Source organism: Pinus tabuliformis, chromosome 5_1 (genome assembly GCF_031772625.1).
Source record: "Pinus tabuliformis cultivar Carrire ecotype Pingquan chromosome 5_1, CPIR1, whole genome shotgun sequence".
In the NCBI taxonomy this organism is placed as follows: Eukaryota; Viridiplantae; Streptophyta; class Pinopsida; order Pinales; family Pinaceae; genus Pinus; species Pinus tabuliformis.
In genome coordinates this window covers 246,040,822-246,063,434 of record NC_142305.1, presented here as the reverse complement: position 1 = coordinate 246,063,434, position 22,613 = coordinate 246,040,822, and the positions used below count along the sequence as shown (strand labels likewise).

The following is a 22,613-nucleotide window of genomic DNA, read 5'->3' as shown; positions in this document are numbered from 1 at the left end:
AACAGCATGCAAACAAACAAATTCCAAGTCACAAAACAATGTTCACTGAGATATGAGATAATACTTGAAATGCCCGATAGCCACACAAAGAACGAACAAGAATAACTTTCCCGTCTGTACAAATTTGAGTTTCAATGAATACATGAGACTAAACTAAAAAAAAGAAGGTTATCACAACAAACGGAAGTCGAACCATTCAAAATGCTACAAAGTACACACAATAATGTGTGCTTACAAACAACTTTATTTAGTTTTCATAAAAACATAAAAAGAGCCATGACCGATCAATCTGTGGCCACAAAATTTCCTGAAACGTCACGCTGAATTACCCCAATGTAGGTCATTCTGGACCACAGCAGACCCGAAAACAAATTTACAGTGGCACGCAAGGCCTTCGTAGCTATATACTTCATGGCTTCAAAACCAAAGGCTCCTCTTACTTGATGAAAACTGACAACGTATAGCTTTCTTTGGATGTGCTATCCTAAACTGTATGTCTCCACAATTGTCTTCAATATAGAAGCAGCTAAGCCCCTCCTAAGTCATCATAAGTTAAAAACCTCATCTTCCAATACACTAAACTATCTAGCTTATCAGTTTGGAATAGAGATACAAAATTACAGATAGATTAGCGAAACTGTGCCACAAAACCTCTTCAAAATTAGAAGCATGATTGTCTACAACTCCACTTCAAAAAGGAGCTGAACCAGTCCTTCGAAGGGTGTGCTTTGGTTGTGGTGGAGGTACAGAAGGCAGCAATTTCTCCAAGAACTGTCACAACAAAGACAAATTCATTAGTTGCAAGTAACAACCGGACTTAGAAAAACATGCAAAAGGAATAAAAAGGAAAGAAAAGAAGAAAGATAGAATGATAATTTCCTCCTAAACCGATAAACGTTAATGTTTCCAATTAACCGGAGAGGAAAAAAAACATGACAGAAAGCGAGAGTGTAGGCTTCCACTTCAACAGGCCCGTAAGGATTCTAACAAGAAAGCCAGATGTTAGAAGTGTAACCATGCACAATTGCATCTATATCACCAATTTGTAGGTTTCAAATAATAATAGCGCACCTATATCACTAGTTTGTAAGTTCAACCAATTTATTTCTCTGCCTTGAATACATAATAAACAATGAAGTCAAAGATTTTATTTATGTTCAGAACTCATCTGGCAAGCTGACCCGGCATGTGGAATCTCTCTAATTCCAAAAGTTACTTCACCACCCGACTAGTGTGTTTCCAATTCCTAGACAAAAATTCGTTTCAACAACTATCTTTTCACTTTCTGCGTGCACATGTCCCAACATGAAATTTTGAATGAAGCTGGCATAAAAATAGGTTAAAGAGCCAATTTGTGGCATTTTTATATTAATCAAGACACAGCTGTTTTTGACATTGGCATATATTTACTTGATATGTAGCCATAGAAATAGAGGAAATATCAAATATCTCCATTTCATAGGCTGGGTTACACTCTTCTAAAGATGGAGATTCTGTCAGAAAATGCATTTAAGGGAGGAGGAGAATAATGAAACGACTTTCTTGATGTTTTAAAAAGTTCATCATCCAGATTGTGGGTGTTTTTTTTACAATTGAACTGCACAGGATTCTGACGTTTTTGTTCCATGCCTAAAGTTTAAACACTAATTGGTGAGGGTTGTTCAATCATGAAAATGATTATGGAACTTTGAAGTTTGAACCCTTCAAAACCAATGTCTTTAGTTGGGAATTATCTTCTCAAACAGAGACTTTGGAACCTCTTTAGATACTTTATTGGGACCCCTTCATATACTTGACTAAACAGAGGCTTTGGAACCTCTTTAGATACTTTATTGGGACCCCTTCATATACTTGATTAAGCCAAACAAATGTCTTCCAAGTTTTGTAGTGATGACTCCAGAAATACAACGACCTCTTGTAGACTATATAATGCCCATACTTATCATGTTTGCACACAATCACTAATAAAGATAATCGGTGTATAAAGTATAGACATGGAATTATTACTGAGGAAATGAAACGATTGCCTCAATATTTCAAAAAGTTTATCCTCACCATTGTAGATGTTTGGTTTATGACTGAACTGCACAGGATTCTCTTCTTGTTTTTGTTCCATCCCCAAGCACTGATTGAAGGTTGTTCAATCATGAGAATAATAATAGAGTCTAGAACCCTTCAAACCAATCTATACTCATCAAACATGGAATGTTTAAGAGCCAGATGCTATGTAGAAACACTTTATTGACCGTTAGACAATAGATGTAACTAACTTTGATAAGGCCCAATAATGCTTATAGCCAAGTCTAAATGGTCTATAGATTGGAACTACCTTCTCAAATAGGCTTTATTATCCCTTTATATACTTGATTAAGTCAAACAAATGTCTTCCAAGATTAGAAGAGATAACTCTACACTAATGCGACCTCTTGTAGCCTATATAAAGCCCATTCATATCATGTTTGCAAAACAATGATTAATAAAGATAACCGGCATATAAGCTATAGGAAAGGAAGTGTTACTAAGGAAATGAAATGCCTGTCTCGAGGATTGAGAAAGTTATCCCCAATATTGAGGATGTTTTGTTTACGAAATTATAATTGAGGTTCACAGGGTTCTGCTGTTTTTGTCATCAGCCTAAACAGTGACCGGTGAAGGTTGTTCAATTGCAAAAATAATTATGGAGCTTTGAAACCTTCAAATCCAAAGTATACCCATCACACATGAGATTTGTAAGAGCCAAATGATATGTAAAAATACTTGACTGGCCATCATATATTTGAATGAATGTAACTAACCTTGCTGTGCTCAACAATGCTCGGGTAGGGCTATATGGTCTTTACCTTCTCAAGCAGGCTTTTGCAGTCCTTTATATAATTGATTAAGGCAAACATATGTCTTCCAAGTGATGACTCTAGACTTACGGTGACATCTTACAGGCTATAAAAAGTTCATTCTCATCATGTGTGCCACTCAATCATTAATAAAGATAATCAGCATATAAGGTATAAACAGTGAAGTGTGTTACGAAGGCAGTCTTGATGAGGAGGGAGTTGAAGACGTTGAAGTCATTCAATAATTGAATGGTGCTAAAGTATAATACTAAGGTTCAAGGTTAAATTTTATAATGATATCGTTGAAGTTGTTCAAGGAAACTCTGTCATAGAAGTGCCCTCTGCAGTTAGAACCTCCATGAGGAATGACAACACACAACTGCACTCACACCTGGAACTCCCAAATGGATAATTGTTTTTCCTCAAGAATGGAAGGCAATCCTCATTCTTGTTTTTCTTAGATGATGTAGGCACCATTGCCACACCAACATTGGCATCTCTTTCTAATTCTTTCCTCTTAGATGCAGTCACTCCTAAACATGCTCCAACTCCACGAGATGGTATGTCCAACAAATGTGCTTTCACACAGAAATAGGTGCTTCTGAATTGGGTGTTGCAAAAGTTGCATGTCCAAAGAACATTGCCTCCTCCCTTTAACTTGATATCTGACCCTTGATCTCTTGTAATATACTTCCACAAGGGATATTTACTTTCTTGAGCTTGTTGTCTTGCTAAATTGATGTTTCTCTCAACATTTGAAGTTGTTGTTGCAGCCCCACTTCCAACAGATGGAACACTGGCAGACCCTGATGAAATTTAAAGAGGGTAGGGGCAGTACCAAAGGGGACATTCCTCCCCTTCTTTTGCCCCTTCCCTGCTGCACTTGATTGAGCCATGACTGCTGTGAAAATAAAGAAAAAAGCACCGCTGTAAAGTTGTGCATATTAGCTAAATGAACAGGAAAACTGTTGAAGCAAAATCAAAAAAAAAAAAAAATCCACTTGTAGCTTGAATCACCTCCAAAACATGTCTATCTCTTTTGTTGGTCGCTCCCACGGTCCCACAACACCCAAACAGTGAATGCAAATGGACAAATGCAGCCCAATTCGGCTTTTATCAAGCCCGTGGGTCGCTTTTTGGCTAACACATGTCTGGAAATCATGATTCATTGTGGGCACGAATCCCCAAACTCTAACACACATCAAATCGTGTCCTACACGATGGATTCGCAACACGCGAGGGGGGGGCCCAAATCCGCTGACTTAGCCTCTCACAGGATTACTTTTACTTCAAGGAGGAAGTTGTGAACACCAAAGCTCATACTTGGGGGTTCAAATTTTACGTAAAGCTCTACAACATCGAATCAATAAGGGATACAACTCCCTCGCCCCCCTCAAAAAACAATGTTTATGTCACCATCTATCAAGCCTATAGACATGCATGGTTTGGAGGTTTAAGGGCCTAGCCTGCTCGATTTGAATTGGACCTAGACAGACAAAGTTCAGCCCCTCATGCTTTACCACATTATTAGAAGCAAGAGGACAATACCACAACCCCTCATTCACGCAGTGTTTGTAGCCCACCCATTCAGGATCAAGGTTGTCTCCAAATTGGTCGAGCTTTTGCATGGTCACTAGAGCTTAGTTGGCTCAACAATATGTAAGGACTAAAATCCATCCCTGCATACTTACTCATTAAAGAACATTACTCAATCCACACCTCTCGTGCAAACATATTGTTGGTTTTTAAAGGTATCATGTTTCCTTCGATTTCCTTCGATTGGTATATTGATTGGACCAATTCCCCACCCCCCTCAAGTACTCCTTTAGATGTTATCAATCATCTTATGTCAATTAAGCAACAATTGAACAATATTATGAAAGGGGATATATACAAGCTTGAAGTAATACATCTAATAACTTGGATCAACCCCCTAACCTGGCCCCAAGGCAGGGTGTGTTGAAACTCGAGATGGCCTTCTACACAAAGCAATCCATGGACCTAAGGGTTAAACACCCTACATGCTTCAATATTAGATTCATGGGTTGAAGATCCTTTTGTGCTAGTTTCAAGTTGGCTCCCATCAACTCCAAGTGGACATCAGCATTAAAGTAAACTGCAGATAGAACATAAACATAAATCGCAGAAGACAAGCCAAGACAAGAGGACACAATATGTGGCGCTAGCCAGGGACAAACCCCAATGTGGGGAAACCCTTGATCAATTCTTCTTATATGTTCTTCAATAGTTTAGCAGAGATAGAGAGAGATAGTACATTTACAACAAAAGTCAACACTTTGACTTATCTAGATAAGAGCATACATCATCTCTAAGAAGATGATACATGAGATCAGTTGAAGACATGTTGCTTCAACTAATTCTCCAAGGTGACTCCTTCACCTATCATTGTGCTGCATCTCGTCATCATGTTGCACCTCACCGTGCTGCACCATGTTGCACCCATCATCACAATGTTGGACATTATGACCATGTTGTACGCATCATACTGTTGCACCTTATGATGCACTGTTGTCCCAGTGTTTAGCACTATTGTACCTTGTGCCACTGTTGCACCATGTTGTCACCCATGTGCTTGCTACACCATTGTTGCTTCGTGTACTTGTTGCACCAAGTACCATATTATTGTCCCAATGTGCTTGCAGCACTATGCTTGATGCACTTGGTTGTTGTTGTTGTCCCATGTACCATACTATTATAGCACCATGAACTTGTTGCACTAAATACTAGCTGTCCCATGTACCATACCACTATGTACAGCCACCAATTTGGCTCCCACAAACTGCCCAAAAATCTGGTCCAAATTGATCCTCAACACCTACAAGAAATGTCATAGACAACATACCTTAGCTCACTGATTTGAGGTCTGATTTGTTTGTTGCAACTTAGGTTTCGTTAGGGCATATCACAATCCCTTTGCCAACCTTCTTTTCCACCCAAATTTGCTCCAAGGTAATGTGGTTGCCCTTCTTGGTGGGGATGACACCCTTCACAATAGTCCTGGGCGGTTCTAGCCTTTACAAGGTCCACGGCCAGCCCTCACAGCAAGCTTCCATAGATTTGCAACAAACTAGTTAAGGGTTTGCCAATCCTCTAAACAATTGATGTCGCTGGCCTTCCTTGCAATAATTCGGTCACCTGAGATGGCCTAAGACAGCCCTTCAAACCTTCCCTGGAATGCTGCTTTAGCTACAGCCTAGTCATCCCTTTACTCGGCCTGTTACAAGAGAGAACAGTCCTCAAATACATCCATTGCTTGGCCTCCTTCATCTCCTCCTCATCACGCTGTCCAGAATCTCCTCGGCCTTCTTAATAGCCTCCAAAAACCACGCTATTCAGTCCTCTTTTTGCTATGACTAAAACAGAAAATGTTTAGGGTGGTTGAACAACATTTAGGGCAGCTTCGATCTAGACAGCGTATAGCCTTGTGTACCATAAGGGTTGCCCTCCATGTAACCTACCACATTAGGATGTAGAGCCTTCTCTTCATTGCATGCATCTAGATCTAGGGCATGCCTTCTCTATGACAGCGTTGAGCTAGGGCATCCTCTCCTTAGGGCTGCATAGATTCTTAAGCTCTTCCTCCCACCAAAACCCAAAGACAAGTGGAGAGGAAGAGAACATAAGAAGTGTGTGTGAGAAATGACTCTCAAGTCATCTCCTTTTATACAAAAACGTTGAGCACATGTGGGGTTTATTTGGTTGTTGGCCAACCTTGAAGAATTCTCTTATAACACAAATAAATTCATAACTCCATGAATACTTATCGGAATCAGATGATCTTTAGATCAATCCTACACCTCTCGATGAAAGGGATCCAAAAAAAATATCAGTTGCCATAAATAAGATGACCCACATGGAGTTTGGCCCTAGTTGCCAATTTTAACACAAGATCTACTACCTATGCCACTTGTAGGACACCGAGACAAATTCTTACCTTGTAGTTGCACGCCCTTAGTACTATGACATACACAAATGATACAACTATTTTTTCAATGTCTCAAAATTCCTTCCCCATTTTCTTTAGAGTACCCAAGCCAACTATGTCTAGCCCTACATGCCAAAGGCTCTTAGACCAAGGATTATTCTTACTTTACCCACCCCTCAATTGGATATTTTCCAAAGGATCACATCCTCTCTTTTATGCACCCAATAGACAAGGGAACCAAGAGGCATGTGGACAGCAACACCACATCAATTCCAAATATGTCAATCCATGAGGAGACATCAACCCTCTATTTGACAAGGTGTTTGTGTCTAAGCAAATCCTAAGTAAGATCACAAAAAACCAACAAACAATCTACCTCTTTTAAATCTCAACAGCAAGAAACCACTTCTAGATAATGAGATGCTCCATGAACCCACTCTGCCAACATCACTAACCCTTCCAAATCCTCAAGCCAATGCTCTATCAAAATAGTTTCTCCTCAACCTCAAAGATTAGGAGAAATACACACACGACAATGGATGACTCAACAAGAAGCTACCTCCCCTTCTTAAACTTGTTGGAAAATTAGAAAGGCATTAAAGATTTTCTAGATCTTGATAATTACTTGTGATGTTTTTTATTATTACGATTTTTTATAACTTCTTTCTTTAGATCTGTTAGCTCTGCTACATATTTCATCGTTTGGAGGACCAAATATCAGCTCGTCTGTGTGTTTTTGCACAAAAGGGGCTCACGGCAGTCTGTTTCCTTCTTCCCCCGCATTTTCCTCATAATCTCTCAGTCCTCGCTATCTCTGTTTTCCTCTAAAGCCTGGTCAAACCCGCTTTCCCTCAGGTCCCCGGGCGCAAAGTTTCGATCCATGAGACCGTGACCACGCACTTTTCCTAAGCCTTTTTTCCCTCATCGCAGCTTGCCGCAGGTCTTTCATAAGCCATGTCTTAACAATCGTTGATTTCCGATCACCGATTTCCCCTTCGGACACGATATGACTTTAAATGGCAGCTATTTCTTTTATCGGGTCCGTGGCCTAATCGCTTATCGCGATATCGCATTATCACAGATCGGGGTGATCAAAGGGGTAAGGCCTTCACATTTTGCGATATGAGATTGCAATCGCATCGCATCGCTGCATCACAATTTAACATCGGCGCAGACAGTATGTATTGCGATAGCGATATAGCGATGCAATGTGGACCGTCGATCGTGCGCACGGATCGACGGCCCACATCGCATCTCTGTATCACATCGATGAAACCAAAGGGAGCCTTGATGCCTTGCGATGCGATAAGACCCGAACCCGATATCATTCATTGCTCCTATTTATAAACTTTCAAGTCCACAAGTCCGCCTCCGATAGTGTATTTGCCTTTTAACTCAGTCTTTCTGCCTTCTGCGTTTCCCGACAGTGTTTTCCTTCATCCGCCGTCTATCCACGCGATCCAACGGCTGAGAATTGTTCCCCTTTCTTGCCATCCATCCGCCTCGCAGTCTCCGCGTCCAGTGCCTGCCCTGTGCATTTCCACGCAGTTATTCTTCAACCGCTGCCTTCAATTCACAATATGGCCAAGAAGGAAACAGGACACCGCCGATCAGTTCAGAGCATTCAATGGTTACGGTTTCATTTGTATTTCACGCCACCTGCTCAAAGGAGGACCACAGAGCACCAGAGAGGGTCAAATCCATTTAAACACAGCCAGATTTGTATCAGAGGCCCATTTTCAAATATAAATGAGATTGGTGACCATTTATGGGCTCCTCCACACAGGGGTAGCAGAGATATTTTGTAATGTAACACCATATATACCCAGAACAGAGATGTAATAGATTGATGAGTGTTAGATGAAGAGAACCCTGTTGTAAGGTTCAACTTCTGGAGACTGTAACTACTTTGTAACCTGCAGTGTCTGGTCTTCATTGCCAGCTAATACAAGATGGGCTCCTCCACACAGGGGTAGCAGAGATATTTTGTAATGTAACACCATATATACCCAGAACAAAGATGTAATAGATTGATGAGTGTTAGATGAAGAGAACCCTGTTGTAAGGTTCAACTTCTGGAGACTGTAACTACTTTGTAACCTGCAGCGTCTGGTCTTCATTGCCAGCTAATACAAGCTTCTTTTGCTATTTATTGCTCACTTTCCACTTCTCTTTCTTGTTCCAGGCTGTGCCTGTTTGCATTTGTTCTATTGCTGTGAATGTTTAGCATCAGAGGGGCTGTCATCCCACCTCTGTGTTAGGATTTAGCATGTATCATAGAACATGTGTGCAGGTTTCTGTTGCTTAATGCATAGAGAGCTGTCATCCTATCTGTGCATTAGAAACTAGATTTACAGACCTCTTAACTGGTTGCAGCCGGCCATCACAAGGTCCTGTGCATCTGCTGGTGTGGTCAGTCTTCTCCATTATCACCTTATCCTCAAACTGTGAGTAATAGTTGGTTAAAAGCCTTGTAGTCTGGAGGTGTTCACCCACGTCTGGGGTCAATCATAGTAGAAGTGGTTATCTGGCTTGAATATGCATCGTTTGTTTCATTCATCCACCATTTATCCAACTATATTTGGTTGAATTTGTAATGTTCCCGAGCATCACTGATATGCAACCTAGGTGAGTTTCTTGGGGTGATAACAAGATTATCCAGCAATTACCAAGAGCAGTAGCACATAAAACAATGAATACAAGATGTAGGCACATGCTAGGGCAAAACACCCCTAGAGGGGAAAACACAATCAAAGTAATTCTTCCTTTCAATAGTATTTTTTGAGACTCTTCACCCTAGACCTTGACCAGACCTTCCCTCCACACCAAGTCAACCTTCAGAAGAGTGACCTCTTTCCCAACGACTTCGACAATGCAGCAACTTGCAACAGCGAACAACTTCCGGCAACAATTCAACTTGGAAGACTTCGGTCTCCCAATCCAGAGCACGAAACAGAGAGAGACCACCACCAAAATTTCGATTTTCCTTGACTCCTTAGACTTCCCCAAACTTGCAGTCACTTTGGCTTCTCGGCAACAGAGTTTCCCAGCTTCCCACTTTGCACTTCTTCCCAGCAAACAGATTTTCGCACTTCTGCCCAGTAGAGAGAGAATGAGAAGTGATGCACCAAATGAATTCGATGTCCTTCCTTTTATAAACTTCTTGTGGGGTCTATTAGAGTCTTAGGCCGACTTGATCTTCCCTTAGGCCGACATGGTGTGGAGATTCCATAATTCATATTTTACTCAATACTAAACCTTTTTACATGATTCAAAAGCCCAAGAAGGGTCTCTTTAAATGTACAATAATTCTATAGACTCAAAATAAATCCTAGAAGTCCTCAATGGGGACTTTGAACTAAAACATGGTGACCCAAGCATAAAACCCATGCTTTAATAAGTCACAACAATAATAATAATAATTGTTTTCTTTATTCTTTTGACAAGTACATTACATTAATGACTCAAGTACATTATTGAAGACCGAACATAGTTACTTTTTCCAACAAAACCTTCATTGAAAGCATCTTTCCTCCTCTTCCAGAACTTTGGTTCCTAGCAATAATGGTGTCTACATTCCAACCTTCTATCTGCTTTTAGTCGTTAGATCTTAGACTATGTTGCCAGGAAATGTTGGTTTGGGGACGGGTGCCTCACTTTTTGAAACAAGGTACGTGGGTTCGTCGAGACTCGAGGGTATATTATATAATATATACAGATAATGAAATCTTTTGACTTACAACAAGAAAAATAAATCATTTAAAGACTTAAACATGAACATTCACTTTGAAATTTCAAATTTGATATCAAGTGGAAATTGCAATTTACATATTGATGTGAATCATGATAATAGATATTAGAATCATAAGTATATGTCCATTGTCATACTACATTCAAAATTTGCCCTAAGGCATTTCCAAACATGAAATAGAAATTTCAAATTTTCAAAATTCCAAAAAAAGTGAAACTGAACAATGAACAAGATTAGGCTTCCTTAAGCCATGTCATCAGTATCCATGTCATCAACATCACTAAGATCTTCAGTCAACAGGCTCTCTAGGGAGGGATCACTCTCATTTGGAGCCTCCTGCTCATCCATTGTAACTGGAAATCAACTTATATCATTTTAAAATCTCTTAACAAGTAAAATGCAAGTGTACAAGAAACCCTATCAAATTAAGGCAAGTCAAAGGCAACACTTAAACTAGGAGGATCAGTGTATATAATGTTTAAACTTTAACAAATATGGAGGAAAGTCAGTAGATAGACAAAAGCAAGGATGATGAAGAAGGAAAAAGACATGACTTAACATCCATGGCAATAAACAGTCTAAAACATGAAAACAATCACTGCCAAAAACTCAACTATTAACAAGAAATTGAAAGGGTTATCACAATCCAACTCTGAAAATTTTAAATAAGCATACAGCTAAATTCAAAGCATGATATGGTAAAATATAACAAAATGAACCCTTCAAGCTTTCTTAGTCACTGCTTTTGGCAAATATTTCCAATTACTTTGATATGTGCCTAATCTCAAGCATTGATGAATTTGATCGTTCATATCGAATTTAATACAAATTTTAGCATTGTGGTCAAGAACTATTTTCACCATGCTCAACAACCGTTGTCCATTGGCCTTCCATTAGGGGAAAAAAAGTTGGCCTTTATTCAAACACAGTTGAGTTTGAAAATTCCAGCTAATTTTAAGCAAACAAACCCAAGCTCCAATTATTTTAAGCAAAATTTCAGCACCCATTTTCGAGGATCAACGAACCCATTTAAGCAAATGAACCCAACCCATAGTTATTGAGTATCGGATTCTTATGAGAAGAACCTGGTTCGTATGGGAAGTACCGGCTCCAACGCCCAATTCATGGGGACAAGAACCCGGGACGGATTCGTGAACCCCACCCCCAAGTTCGCGAACTCGTGCTTCATAGATCTTAGATCTTATAGATTAGTTTTGCTTTTATTCTAATAGGAGTGACATTCGCACTACAACATTTTATCAATGTGAATGTATTTCATAGTCGCATTGACCTATTTTTGGTCATTTGTTGGACTGTAATAATCTTGTCTTATCTCATCTTGTAAGAGATCCAAATGTGGAAAATATGTACAACATAAGGAAAATGAGGGTTGGGAAAGATGATAATAATATTGTTATAAACTTTTTTACCATTTTGAAGAAACTGAGAATAGCTATGACATAAGTTGAGACGGTGGCAATAAAGAAATTAAGAAACTAACTATAAGCACAATCTCAAATTAGCAGAGCAATATACTGCAAGCTAAGTCACAAAGCATGTCCTTAGGGGTTTTGTTTCTCGTATTTCGCATATCAGACACAACACAACCCATAAAACATGTTTGACAAATTTTTCAACGTATTCAAAAATCAAGACACGTGTTTGGGTCATGTCAGACACATGCCCTATTTTGTCCTGATTTTAGGATGTGTCCTACTAAAATCACAAAGTTAAAAGCATCGCGTCTTGATATTTTTTCATTTTTTCTATCAATTTTGTGTTTGATCGAGAGGCATTAGCCAACATGGATCTTTATGACCCAGGGTTAGAGCTAGTCACTTTTGATAATGAGTTCCTTGAGGGGTCATCCTCCAACAAATGCAGTAGGAGATCTTGGATTAGGCATAGAGGAGGATGGAGCACAGTCAAATGGCAATGGTAGTGATGGTGATTATGACATAGAGGAGAACCTGGACTATTGATAGAGTCATGACTAGTGAGTTATGACCAATTCCACTGACAAGCTATGATATTTCTACCTATTTTGTATCTACTATATTTTTCATTTCTAGTGGCATTCCCTCAATATCTATGTAATACATTTTGACTTTGATGACTTAATGAAAAATCTGCAATTTATGGTTTTAATATCTAAGTTCTACTGCTAAATTTCCAGTTTCTTAAGTGCTTGAACAGTTGTTAATAACATGAACAATGAACATTGAACCGTGAACATCATTGTAGTAAATTAATAAATAAACTAGTTCGAAAATTGTAAAATTGTAAATACTAAATAGATATCATCACGATTCATATATGTAGATGTTCTAATTTCTAAAAAATATGGATCATGCACTATATTTCAGTATTTTTTTAATATATATGTGTGTGTGTGTGTGTGTGTCCCCCGTGTCCTATTTCCGAGGTTGATGTGTCTCATGTCAAATACTAATATTTTCGTGTCCTCACGTTATGTGACTTAGACTGCAAATTAGAAAAAGGGTCAATGGCTATTGTCCTCTGAGCCGAGAATGGTAACCTCTGCCTTAAGAACCTGAGTACGGACATGAGTGAGAAGGAGTCGATATTCTACTCAATGTAAAAATAAGATAGAAGACTCATATGTCTCATGAAAGAGACAATCACTTCTACAACCAACAATTAATCACTGATTAGATGGAAAGCCCCTTGATCAAGTGACACTAGATTTTATGTCCTCGAACACTTTATAACTTAATACTAGCACCCAGAATGCAATGACATGACCATTAGATTCCATTAACTTCATCAGAAAACAGGCAAGGAGGAATCCTTAATGGGGGGGCTGAACTCTCAATGGTGGTTACCAGCAGATTCTGGCGGAGGGAAGGAGACTGTCGAATGGCTCAGATTCAGTTATAAAAGACCTTGGACAAAAAGAAATGTCTTCATTTTAACAACATCCATGACGTTTTAAAAGAATTGAAGGATAGGAAGCCCTTAAGTTGTGCAGATGAGCGATTGCTACACAGGAAAATGATTTTGAACATGAAAGGAGATCAGGAGTTGACCAAGACCTCGGTATTTAAAATTCAGAAATATATAGTGGATAAAAGAATCAGTTTGGAGAGCTTGAAGGTTGGTAGCCAATAAACAAGCCAGTTTTCATCAAGAAGTGGGAACCATGGCAGCCAGTCCAAGACAACAGAAAACTTATTATTGCACCCTCCAGCTCCAGAAGGACTTCCAATTTCCGTGAAGTTCTGAATCTAAAGATTCCTTTGGTCAAAACAGGCAGTAGTATGGTCTTTCTGTAATTTGGATACAGCTCACAAGAAAAAAAATAATCAAAAAATAAACTCATCAGAATCCTAGTAGATATATGCCAGCATAATAAGTTCCAGAGTATGCAGCCTGTTACTCAAGTTGTAGATGAGGCTTAACAAGTGTGATCTTCATCATACAGGTGGATGGTTTTTGTGGGTGACATATTGAGGTGCTTATAATCTTTTGCAGGTCATCTTACTTCATCATAGTTGCTTAGGATGTTGCATATTGGTTCAGTGGCTTATTTTAATGGTTGCACTTGATGATCATGATATCAGAGACCTAGTTGTCAGCATAATAAGTTCTGAGCATGCAGCCTGTTACTCAAGTTGCAGATGAGGGTTAACAAGTGTGATGTTAATCACAGATATGAATGGTTGTCATAGGTGACATATGGATATGCTTATAATTGTTTGCTTGCAATGGTGCATGGATCATCTTACTTCATCATGGTTGCTTAGGATGTCACGCATCAGTTCAGTGGCTTATTTTAATGGTTGCACTTGATGATCATGCGGGTAGTAGTGACACTCTTTGATGATATGATGACCTATCTATTGACACTTTTCTCTTCATGTTCATGGATCTACTTATTTGGTGATGATACTTACAACTTGCCTCAAATGTATATGTAATATCCCAGGGGTAACTTTGCCCTCAGGTTATTTATTTTGACTAGGGATTTCAATAAATTAGAAAGAATTATACAACAGCAGTGCCCCTTCATCCATTCATATAACAGTAGGTATGCACGAATAATATAAAAGACTTTCAACAGCAATATTATTCTTCACAAACCATAACAAGTTGGGGCTGATTGCCCAATGAACAGTAGGTCTATTCAACCAATAATCCACCAGTATAATTCTGATTGCAAAGTCAATATTTAGTAAACTAACTCCAATAATAACACTATCTAATTCTACTGTTACTAGACTATTGACAACTCAGTGTCTAATGTCCCTTGTCTAGCTGTGATAGTATTTGCTGTTCCAGGGGGGATCCAACTTCACTGCCACGCAGATCTGAATTTCCTGTTTTCCTTCAATGATTCACAACATGCCTCTGTATTTGATTCACTGTCACATCAAACCAGAATTAGGTCTGACCGCAGTCAACCTATACCGTCATTTGTCCTTAGGATGATCCGATCTGTCCAGCTATAGGTGACCGCAACCTTAGAAGAGGGCCGCTGTCCTCAGGGGAATAAGCAGACCCAGACTTGTCTTTTGCTGCCTTTAACAGTCTCCAAGCAACCGCAGGATAGCGAACCAACCTCGGATCCTTAGCATTGACCTCACAGTGCCTCGGGAGGATTTCTCCTGTGCAAATTACATGCCCTAAATGTGCCTTGCTACCACAGGAATGATTCAATGTGACTCAGAACCCTTGACATCAGCTTCAAGGGCAATTCGGAAGGGTTTCCTCCAGAATAAACCTCTATTGGGCTTGAAACAAAGTTTGTTGACCAATATGATAACCACAGAAAGCCTCTCCCTTGCTAATCAAGACAGAACCGGGCTGCTCCAAGTGAATAGACTGTAACAGAACAGAGAATAGAGACAACTAGCTAGGGCAGGATCACCTCCACTGAAACTAGACAAGAGAAAAAGGGGTCTTAAAAGTTAAAAGTTAAAACCCTTAGAGCCGCAGCTCAAAGAAACAGAGATATGCCAATCCAAATCCAATGATCAAAAAATGATTCCATCTCTCCTTTGTTCATAGATTCCTCATGGAGCTCTTTCTTACTTAATATAATATGAGGGGTTACAAATGCAACCCCCAATTTGGGCTTTTTGCCCCAGCTATCCCAAACTTTACCCAATGTTGGCCCAAAACATTCGATAATGAGTTTCCCCTTTTATCAATGACTATACCCTACGGGGTTGGATAGGCTATTTCTTCCTCCTTTGGGCAATTAATCAATAGGGGACATTACAGTATATCAGGATAATGAGTTTCCCCTTTTATCATTGACTATACCCTATGGGGTTGGATAGGCTATTTCTTCCTCCTTTGGGCAATTAATCAATAGGGGGCATTACAGTATATCATGACATGGAGGCCTACTTAATGCATCAATAATATTATATGATGAGGTATAATCCTTGAGAAGGAGAATCCTTCCTTGTATGAATTGCTATGCAGCTTACTTCTACTTATTGATCACTCCAGCACCTTTGGGCTTTGAAAATTTCACTGTAAAAGCTGCTTTTGCTTGATGAAGACAGTAGGTGTCCTAGCAATAATGGCTGCATAACAAGCATCATATTTCCAAATCTAATCAGTAGTCCAATGGAAACAACTGTCATTACGATGTAGTTGGTGCTATTAAGTTACTTGCAAGCACACATGTAATAACTCAGAAACAAGTTGGCATGCATCAAGGTTTTCATGTTCTTCAAATAAGATCCTTAATGTTTCTGTCTTGCAATAAGGCTTTGAAGTTTTCTACTGTGGAGCGAAAAGAGAGATAAAGCTTAGTTTGTAAAATGGTAGAGACAAGTTCTGGCTTATACCTCTCCTATCAGATTCTTAATGCCCACCTCAGAAATTACATGGACCAATGGAAGCATTGAAAGAAAAACAAGCAGGCTCCTAATTCGTATGTCTTTGACTATGAAGGAGCAGCCAGTGCAGAAGGTAAATTAAAGGAAATTACAAGAAAGTTTTTCAGGCATTTGGGTGAAATATCAAGCATGATTTTAGCAGCATGCACCTCTACCACAAGGGTTCTATGATGTCTGATTGATATAGGCATAGGATATGTATTATGATCAAACATCACAAATTTGTTGATGCCACCAGAATTTATTTCTCCATTTGTTACCTACTTCAAATATGCTAGGGGAATGTAATTTGTTCCAAGGGAAGCTTGAAGAGGTCTTTATCATCTAATCAGCTGTGACAAATTTTTCAATACTGTTTGACAAGTAGGTAGTGTTGTTGAAAACCCCTATGTAAAAAACAGAAAAAAGGAGTATATTTGATGCTATAATTTTCAGAGCATTGAAAGACATAGGCAATGAAGGGTTTGATATTTGCATGGACAATAAGACTGAAGCTCATGGGCTTGTTCAGCTGGGCTTACAGAATGATATAAAAGGTCATAATTTTGAATCTTCTGTACTGTCCAGGAAGGGAGTAAGGAAAGTTGTTAAATGCTATAAAAATACTTCTAAAATTGATCCAAATGGCAAATACATTCAAACCCTATGCAACCTGTCTCTTTAAGAGGCACCAATCACTGTCTAAACCCGATTGGATTAGCTGTTGAAACAAGAAAATCTGAAGAAATTTTGACTATGTGATCCATATACTGGAAATATCTTCAGCTCAGATTCCTGCCTTCAAGCCTTGTGCCAGATCTATCCAAATCTTCATGCCCCTCTTGTGAATGAAGGCTGTAGCACCGATTTTGATGGATACTGTAGTGTCTGTGACCATTTTACCCACAGGCCAAGTGGACAGACTGCAGGGAAATTTCCACTGGAGAGAACACTTGTACATGATGTAGGCAATTCCTCTAACCATACAGGTCAAATAGGCCTCACTCTGCTCAAATTTGTCTCATTTGCTGGTATGATGATGCAGAAATTGGGGGATTGAGACTGTAATGGATTCTAGGGAAAGCACAAGAGGACCATGACAAAAGACAGGAAGAGGTGGTGCACGAGGAAAAACTTTGTGGGTTTCAGGACAATGAGGAACTATTTTTCCCAAGTAACTGGACTCTTCCTTGCACTCAAAGATACTTGTAAAAGCGCGCCCTGAATTTAAGAAGAGCATATTGCATCTTTGGGTGGTTGAGGAGTTACTTTACAGAAAGGCATCAATGTAACTCTCCCTACAGGAAGGTACCTGTTAGAAAATCGAAAGGCAGAGAGATTTTTTTATATTGATAATTACTTGTGATATTATTATGTTCTTATTAACTTCTTTGAGTTCTTCCTTTTATCTTCTTCTCATCAAGCAATAATCAAAACAAAAACATGAAGATCATGGACACCACCCCTATATGGGGAAAAACCCAGTCAAAAAACTCTTCCTTCAGTAGATTCAAAAGGAGATAAACTAAGACCTTAGACCAATAGACCTTCCTCCTCCACCAAGTCAGCTTTCCAAGATGATTTAGCAAACTTCAATAGTCTCTTCTAGTCCAGCAGCAACAGCCCAGCAACAACTAAGAAATTTTGGTCCCAATTTCGGTACCTGATAGAAAATCGAAAGGCAGAAAGATTTTCTTATATTGATAATTACTTGTGATATTATTATGTTCTTATTAACTTCTTTGAGTTCTTCCTTTTATCTTCTTCTCATCAAGCAATTATCAAACAAAAACATGAAGATCATGGACACCACCCCTATATGGGGAAAAACCCAGTCAAAGAACTCTTCCTTCAGTAGATTCAAAAGGATATAAACTAAGACCTTAGACCAATAGACCTTCCTCCTCCACCAAGTCAGCTTTCCAAGATGATTCAGCAAACTTCAATAGTCACTTCTAGTCCAGCAGCAACAGCCCAGCGACAACTAAGAAATTTCGGTCCCAATTTCACTAGCAGCTTCAGTATTTCGGCCTCCCCAGCAACTGCAGAATTTTGGCCCACAGCAGCAATCCAGAACTTTGCACATGTGAGATATGAGAAAAAATTTGGCCTCTTTACCAAGATGTTGGCCTCTTTTGCTAGATTTTGCTCTTCTCCACTTGAAATTCACACTTTTTCTTAGCCCAGAAACGGTAGATCGAACTTGTTGAATTGGTGCTTCAAATGAGGTTGAGTTGCTCCAATATATAGGGGCTTCTTGTGAGGTCAAATTCTTCACTGTTTGAGGCCGACTTGGTGGAAGAGGCCTAGAAGACCTAAAATACAATAAAATAAATTTCTTCTTTGACAAATAGATCCCAAGAAGGGTTTGTTACAATATGGACAATGACACTTGACATAAACCCTAGAAGCCTGCAATGGAGGCTTTGACCTAAAACCAATTGATCCACACATGAAGCCCATGCTTTAATAAGTCAATTTCTTTAATAATAAGTTTCTTTTTCTTTCGTTTCACAAATATATTTCATCATGACTCAAATACAATTATGAAGACTGACACTAGTTACAATCTTCAACTGTACATGGTATATGTCTCGAACAGCTGATTCTTTTGTCTGCAATATACTCAGAATTACTATCTCTTTTCTTCAATGAACGTGTGGATCTTGAGCTGGTTAATTTTCTTCATTGTAGAGACTGGATATATTGTCCAAAAGAGAATTATTTATTCTAAATGCACAGAGAATCCCCAAGCTACATCTGGAAGAAGTAACCCAGTTTGTGAGCACAGAGAAGATAAGATTCCCAAGCATCCAATACTATCGAAACCATCCTTTCATTAGAATCAGTTGATGACTACGAAGCGACAAAAGATTAATGTTGCTGAGTGCCACCATGTAGGTTGTTCCTATGCACATTATTTAAGATTTAATGAGACCTTTCATTATTTGAGAAGGTCAACCAACCACTCATGAGGAGCACTCTATGCCCTTGCACATTTCTCAAAGGTTGTTCTAATAGCCATTGGGTTACCTTTCGCATCTATTCCGATGTGAATCCACTTTTCAGAGGTTTGTTATAAATACAAACCTTGACTCCAGCTCATCCAACCACAAAAACAGCAAGAGAGACGTTTTTGAGGTGACAACGGTGGTTGATATCATCATTACCATAAGACCTAAATTTCCTAGTCAGGCTTTGCACTAGACCTACTAGATTTCGAATTAACAAATAGCCCAACAGGTTGCAAATGTTTCAAGAGGAACATGTTGACATCGTTTTGACAATCACAATTTTGAATTCATATATATATAGAGAGAGAGAGACAGAGACAGAGAGAGAGAAAGAAAGAGATGTTTCCCTTGAGAATGGGCATGGGAAGAAGGAACGAAAACAAAGTCATTCAAAGAAATGCAACTTGGAAAATTGTGGATTTGCTAAAATAGATAGTGCAATAGATGGCAAATGTGTCAACTGGACCATTCATTAGATGGATACGAAAAATTAAAATGCCTTTGCCTTCCCAAATAGAGAAATGGAATAAGAAGTCCACACACAACAACTTCATGTTTCTGTGCAAATGGAAAAGCTACATCTAGAGTGTTGTAAGTTGCGAAAGGCATTATATAGACTCAAACAATATCCTAGAGCTGTTGAAAAATTGTTAAGAGATATCTAGTTAGTAATAGCCATCCAGTCTAAATAATTAAGCATATGATTAAAGTCACTTACTTAGTCTGAACCATGCTTTAGTGTTGTATTAATAGCTTAGATAATATTTATATCATTTTAAGGTCCATGCACTTGGGGATTATGGACTTGAGAATTTTTGCCATTCCTTTGCTATAGAAAGATATGCACTCTCTATGTTTGGTATATTTTGTTATATTGTATCAGAAGCCACAGTAAAGGGGAAGTCAAAGTAAGTGACAGGCCACGCAATACATAGCTCAATGACCAACGAGGTACTCTTGTTCAATACAAAATGGGAAACAGAAAGTTTCTCGAAGAAATAAGGTAAGTATATTTTGTTTACAGTTTTTCAACCAAGTTTGTTTTTCTTTCAAAAAAACAGAAATACGAGGATACTCTTTCTAATTTTAAAGGACGGTGAGGCTCTTTTTGTCCCATTTAAAGCTAGGCCTAGTTTTCTTAAAAAAATAACAATAAAATAAACTAAAAAAAACATAAAAGAGGAAAGAACAACTTTCACTGTCTCATTCCAATAGATCTGGGAGTTTTTAAGATGCATCTCAGGCAGATCTAAGCATTTTTTCAGTAGATTTAGGAAATTTTCTGCCACATTTGAAGCAGATATATTTTTCGGCGGATATGAGAGTTTTGCAGCTAGATCTGAAGCAGATTTAAGCATTTTTCAACAGATCTGGGAGTTTTCCAGCTATATGAAGCAGATCTACATATCTTTCAACAGATTTGAACGTTTTGCAACTAGAATTGTAGCACATCTAAACGTTTTTCAGATGGACTGAGAGCTTTTCAACTAGATCTAAAACAGATCAAAGTATTTTTCAGCTAGATCTGGAGTAGATCTAAGCATTCTTCAACAGATCTGACAGGTTTTCAGCCCTATCTGAACCAGATCTTACAGATTTTTTCCCTGCAGATCTAAAGCACCTATGTGCATTTTCCAACCAAATTTATTTTGTTTTCTAATAAGAATATTCTTTCTTTTTCAGTTTGGGGGAGGAAAAATTTATCCTGACCGCAAGTCTATTTCAGTTGCATATTTGATTTTATGCAACATTTAGGCTATTTTTTTCAATGTTCCACCAAGTTTCCAGGACTGGGGGCCACAGGAATGGGGAGATGCGCAAGAGGGGACATGTGGGAGCAGCCCCAAATTTTATGGAAATTCATGGGGGACGGGCGGATATCAAGACATAATGTGTGTGTGTTTCAATATATATATGAAATACACCCAGGTCCAATTCCCTGTGAGTGATATGATGATGAGAAATCAATATATATATATGAAATACACCCAGGTCCAATTCCCTGTGAGTAACATGATGATGAGAAATATATATATATATATATATATGAAAAACACCCAGGTTCAATTACCTGTGAGTAGTATGATGAGAAATATTGTTGTAATGGCTATGTGCCTATGAAAATTGTTGTATTGACTCTCACTCACCCTTGGGCTGAGAGAGGATGCTTTCCTTGAATAAACTACATTCATCTCATTCTGACAAGCAGAAGTGGTATTTTGAGTTTATTCTCTCTCATGCACAAATTGTCGAAGTCAGTCTTAGTCAAATAAAGCCCAAGAGATATGTCTCCAAACCCTCAACGATTTGCATAAATAGGAGTGACCTCTCTCCTCATTTGGACATCACTCATCCCATCACACATCTCTCTCTCCTCTCTTGATTGGTTAGTACAGCTTGGAGGTCGCCTCTCTCTACGATTTGCATAAATAGGAGTGACCTCTCTCCTCATTTGGACATCACTCATCCCATCACACATCTCTCTCTCCTCTCTTGATTGGTTAGTACAGCTTGGAGGTCGCCTCTCTCTACTTCGCACGTGTGGCAAGAGGTTGAATTCTTTTGGGGTAGAACAGGTTGAATTTCAGGAAAACATACCAACATTAACCAGGGCTCATTCGACCTCCATTGACTTCAATTTTGAGGGCAAAAATTCGATCTTTGGAGGCCGCATTTATAAGCACAAATATCGAGGAGTTTGGGACAGTTTGAACAGCGTTGACTTCAAGTTTGCCCACAAATTACACCAGTGTTTTCTCTCTCCTTTGACTGGGTTTGACCAAACTGTTTTGGGCTGACTTTGACTCTCCTAGAAGGCCAAATTGGAATGCTCTTGACCAAGCTGCTTGGAGCACATTTTGTTGTTTCTTTGATCAGCGTTGACTTTTTGGTTGGGGCTATAGTTGACTATTGTTGACTGCTGATTTTGACAGAACTGATTTGGGCAAGTAAATTTGATATTTGTACTCTCTCTCCCTATTGAACTATTGAATAATAAGAAAAAGATTTGATCAAAGGGTTTTCCCCACATTGGGGTTTTTCCCTGGCATCCGCCAAATCTTGTGTCCTCTTATCTTGGTTTGTCTTCTGCACATGTTTTTATGTTCTATCTGCATTTACTATCAATGTGTTTAAGTTAATGTGATTGTTACTAGAAATAATTGGAAATTGTCATTGGGCTGATAAGGAAACATACCATCATTATCTAAAATTAAC

The 22,613-nt window shown here is 38.8% G+C and overlaps 1 protein-coding gene across 1 annotated transcript in view; it reads right to left on the bottom strand.

The window, feature by feature from the left end:
* Positions 1 to 444: 444 nt before the first annotated feature.
* Positions 445 to 22,613, bottom strand: part of AREB3 (ABA-responsive element binding protein 3) — a 53,027-nt gene continuing 30,858 nt past the window's right edge. The window contains exon 3 of the mRNA XM_089432052.1: positions 445 to 771. Within this exon, the coding sequence (XP_089288178.1) occupies positions 691 to 771 (81 nt within the window). The 3' untranslated portion in view covers positions 445 to 690. The remainder of the gene's footprint in view (positions 772 to 22,613) is intronic.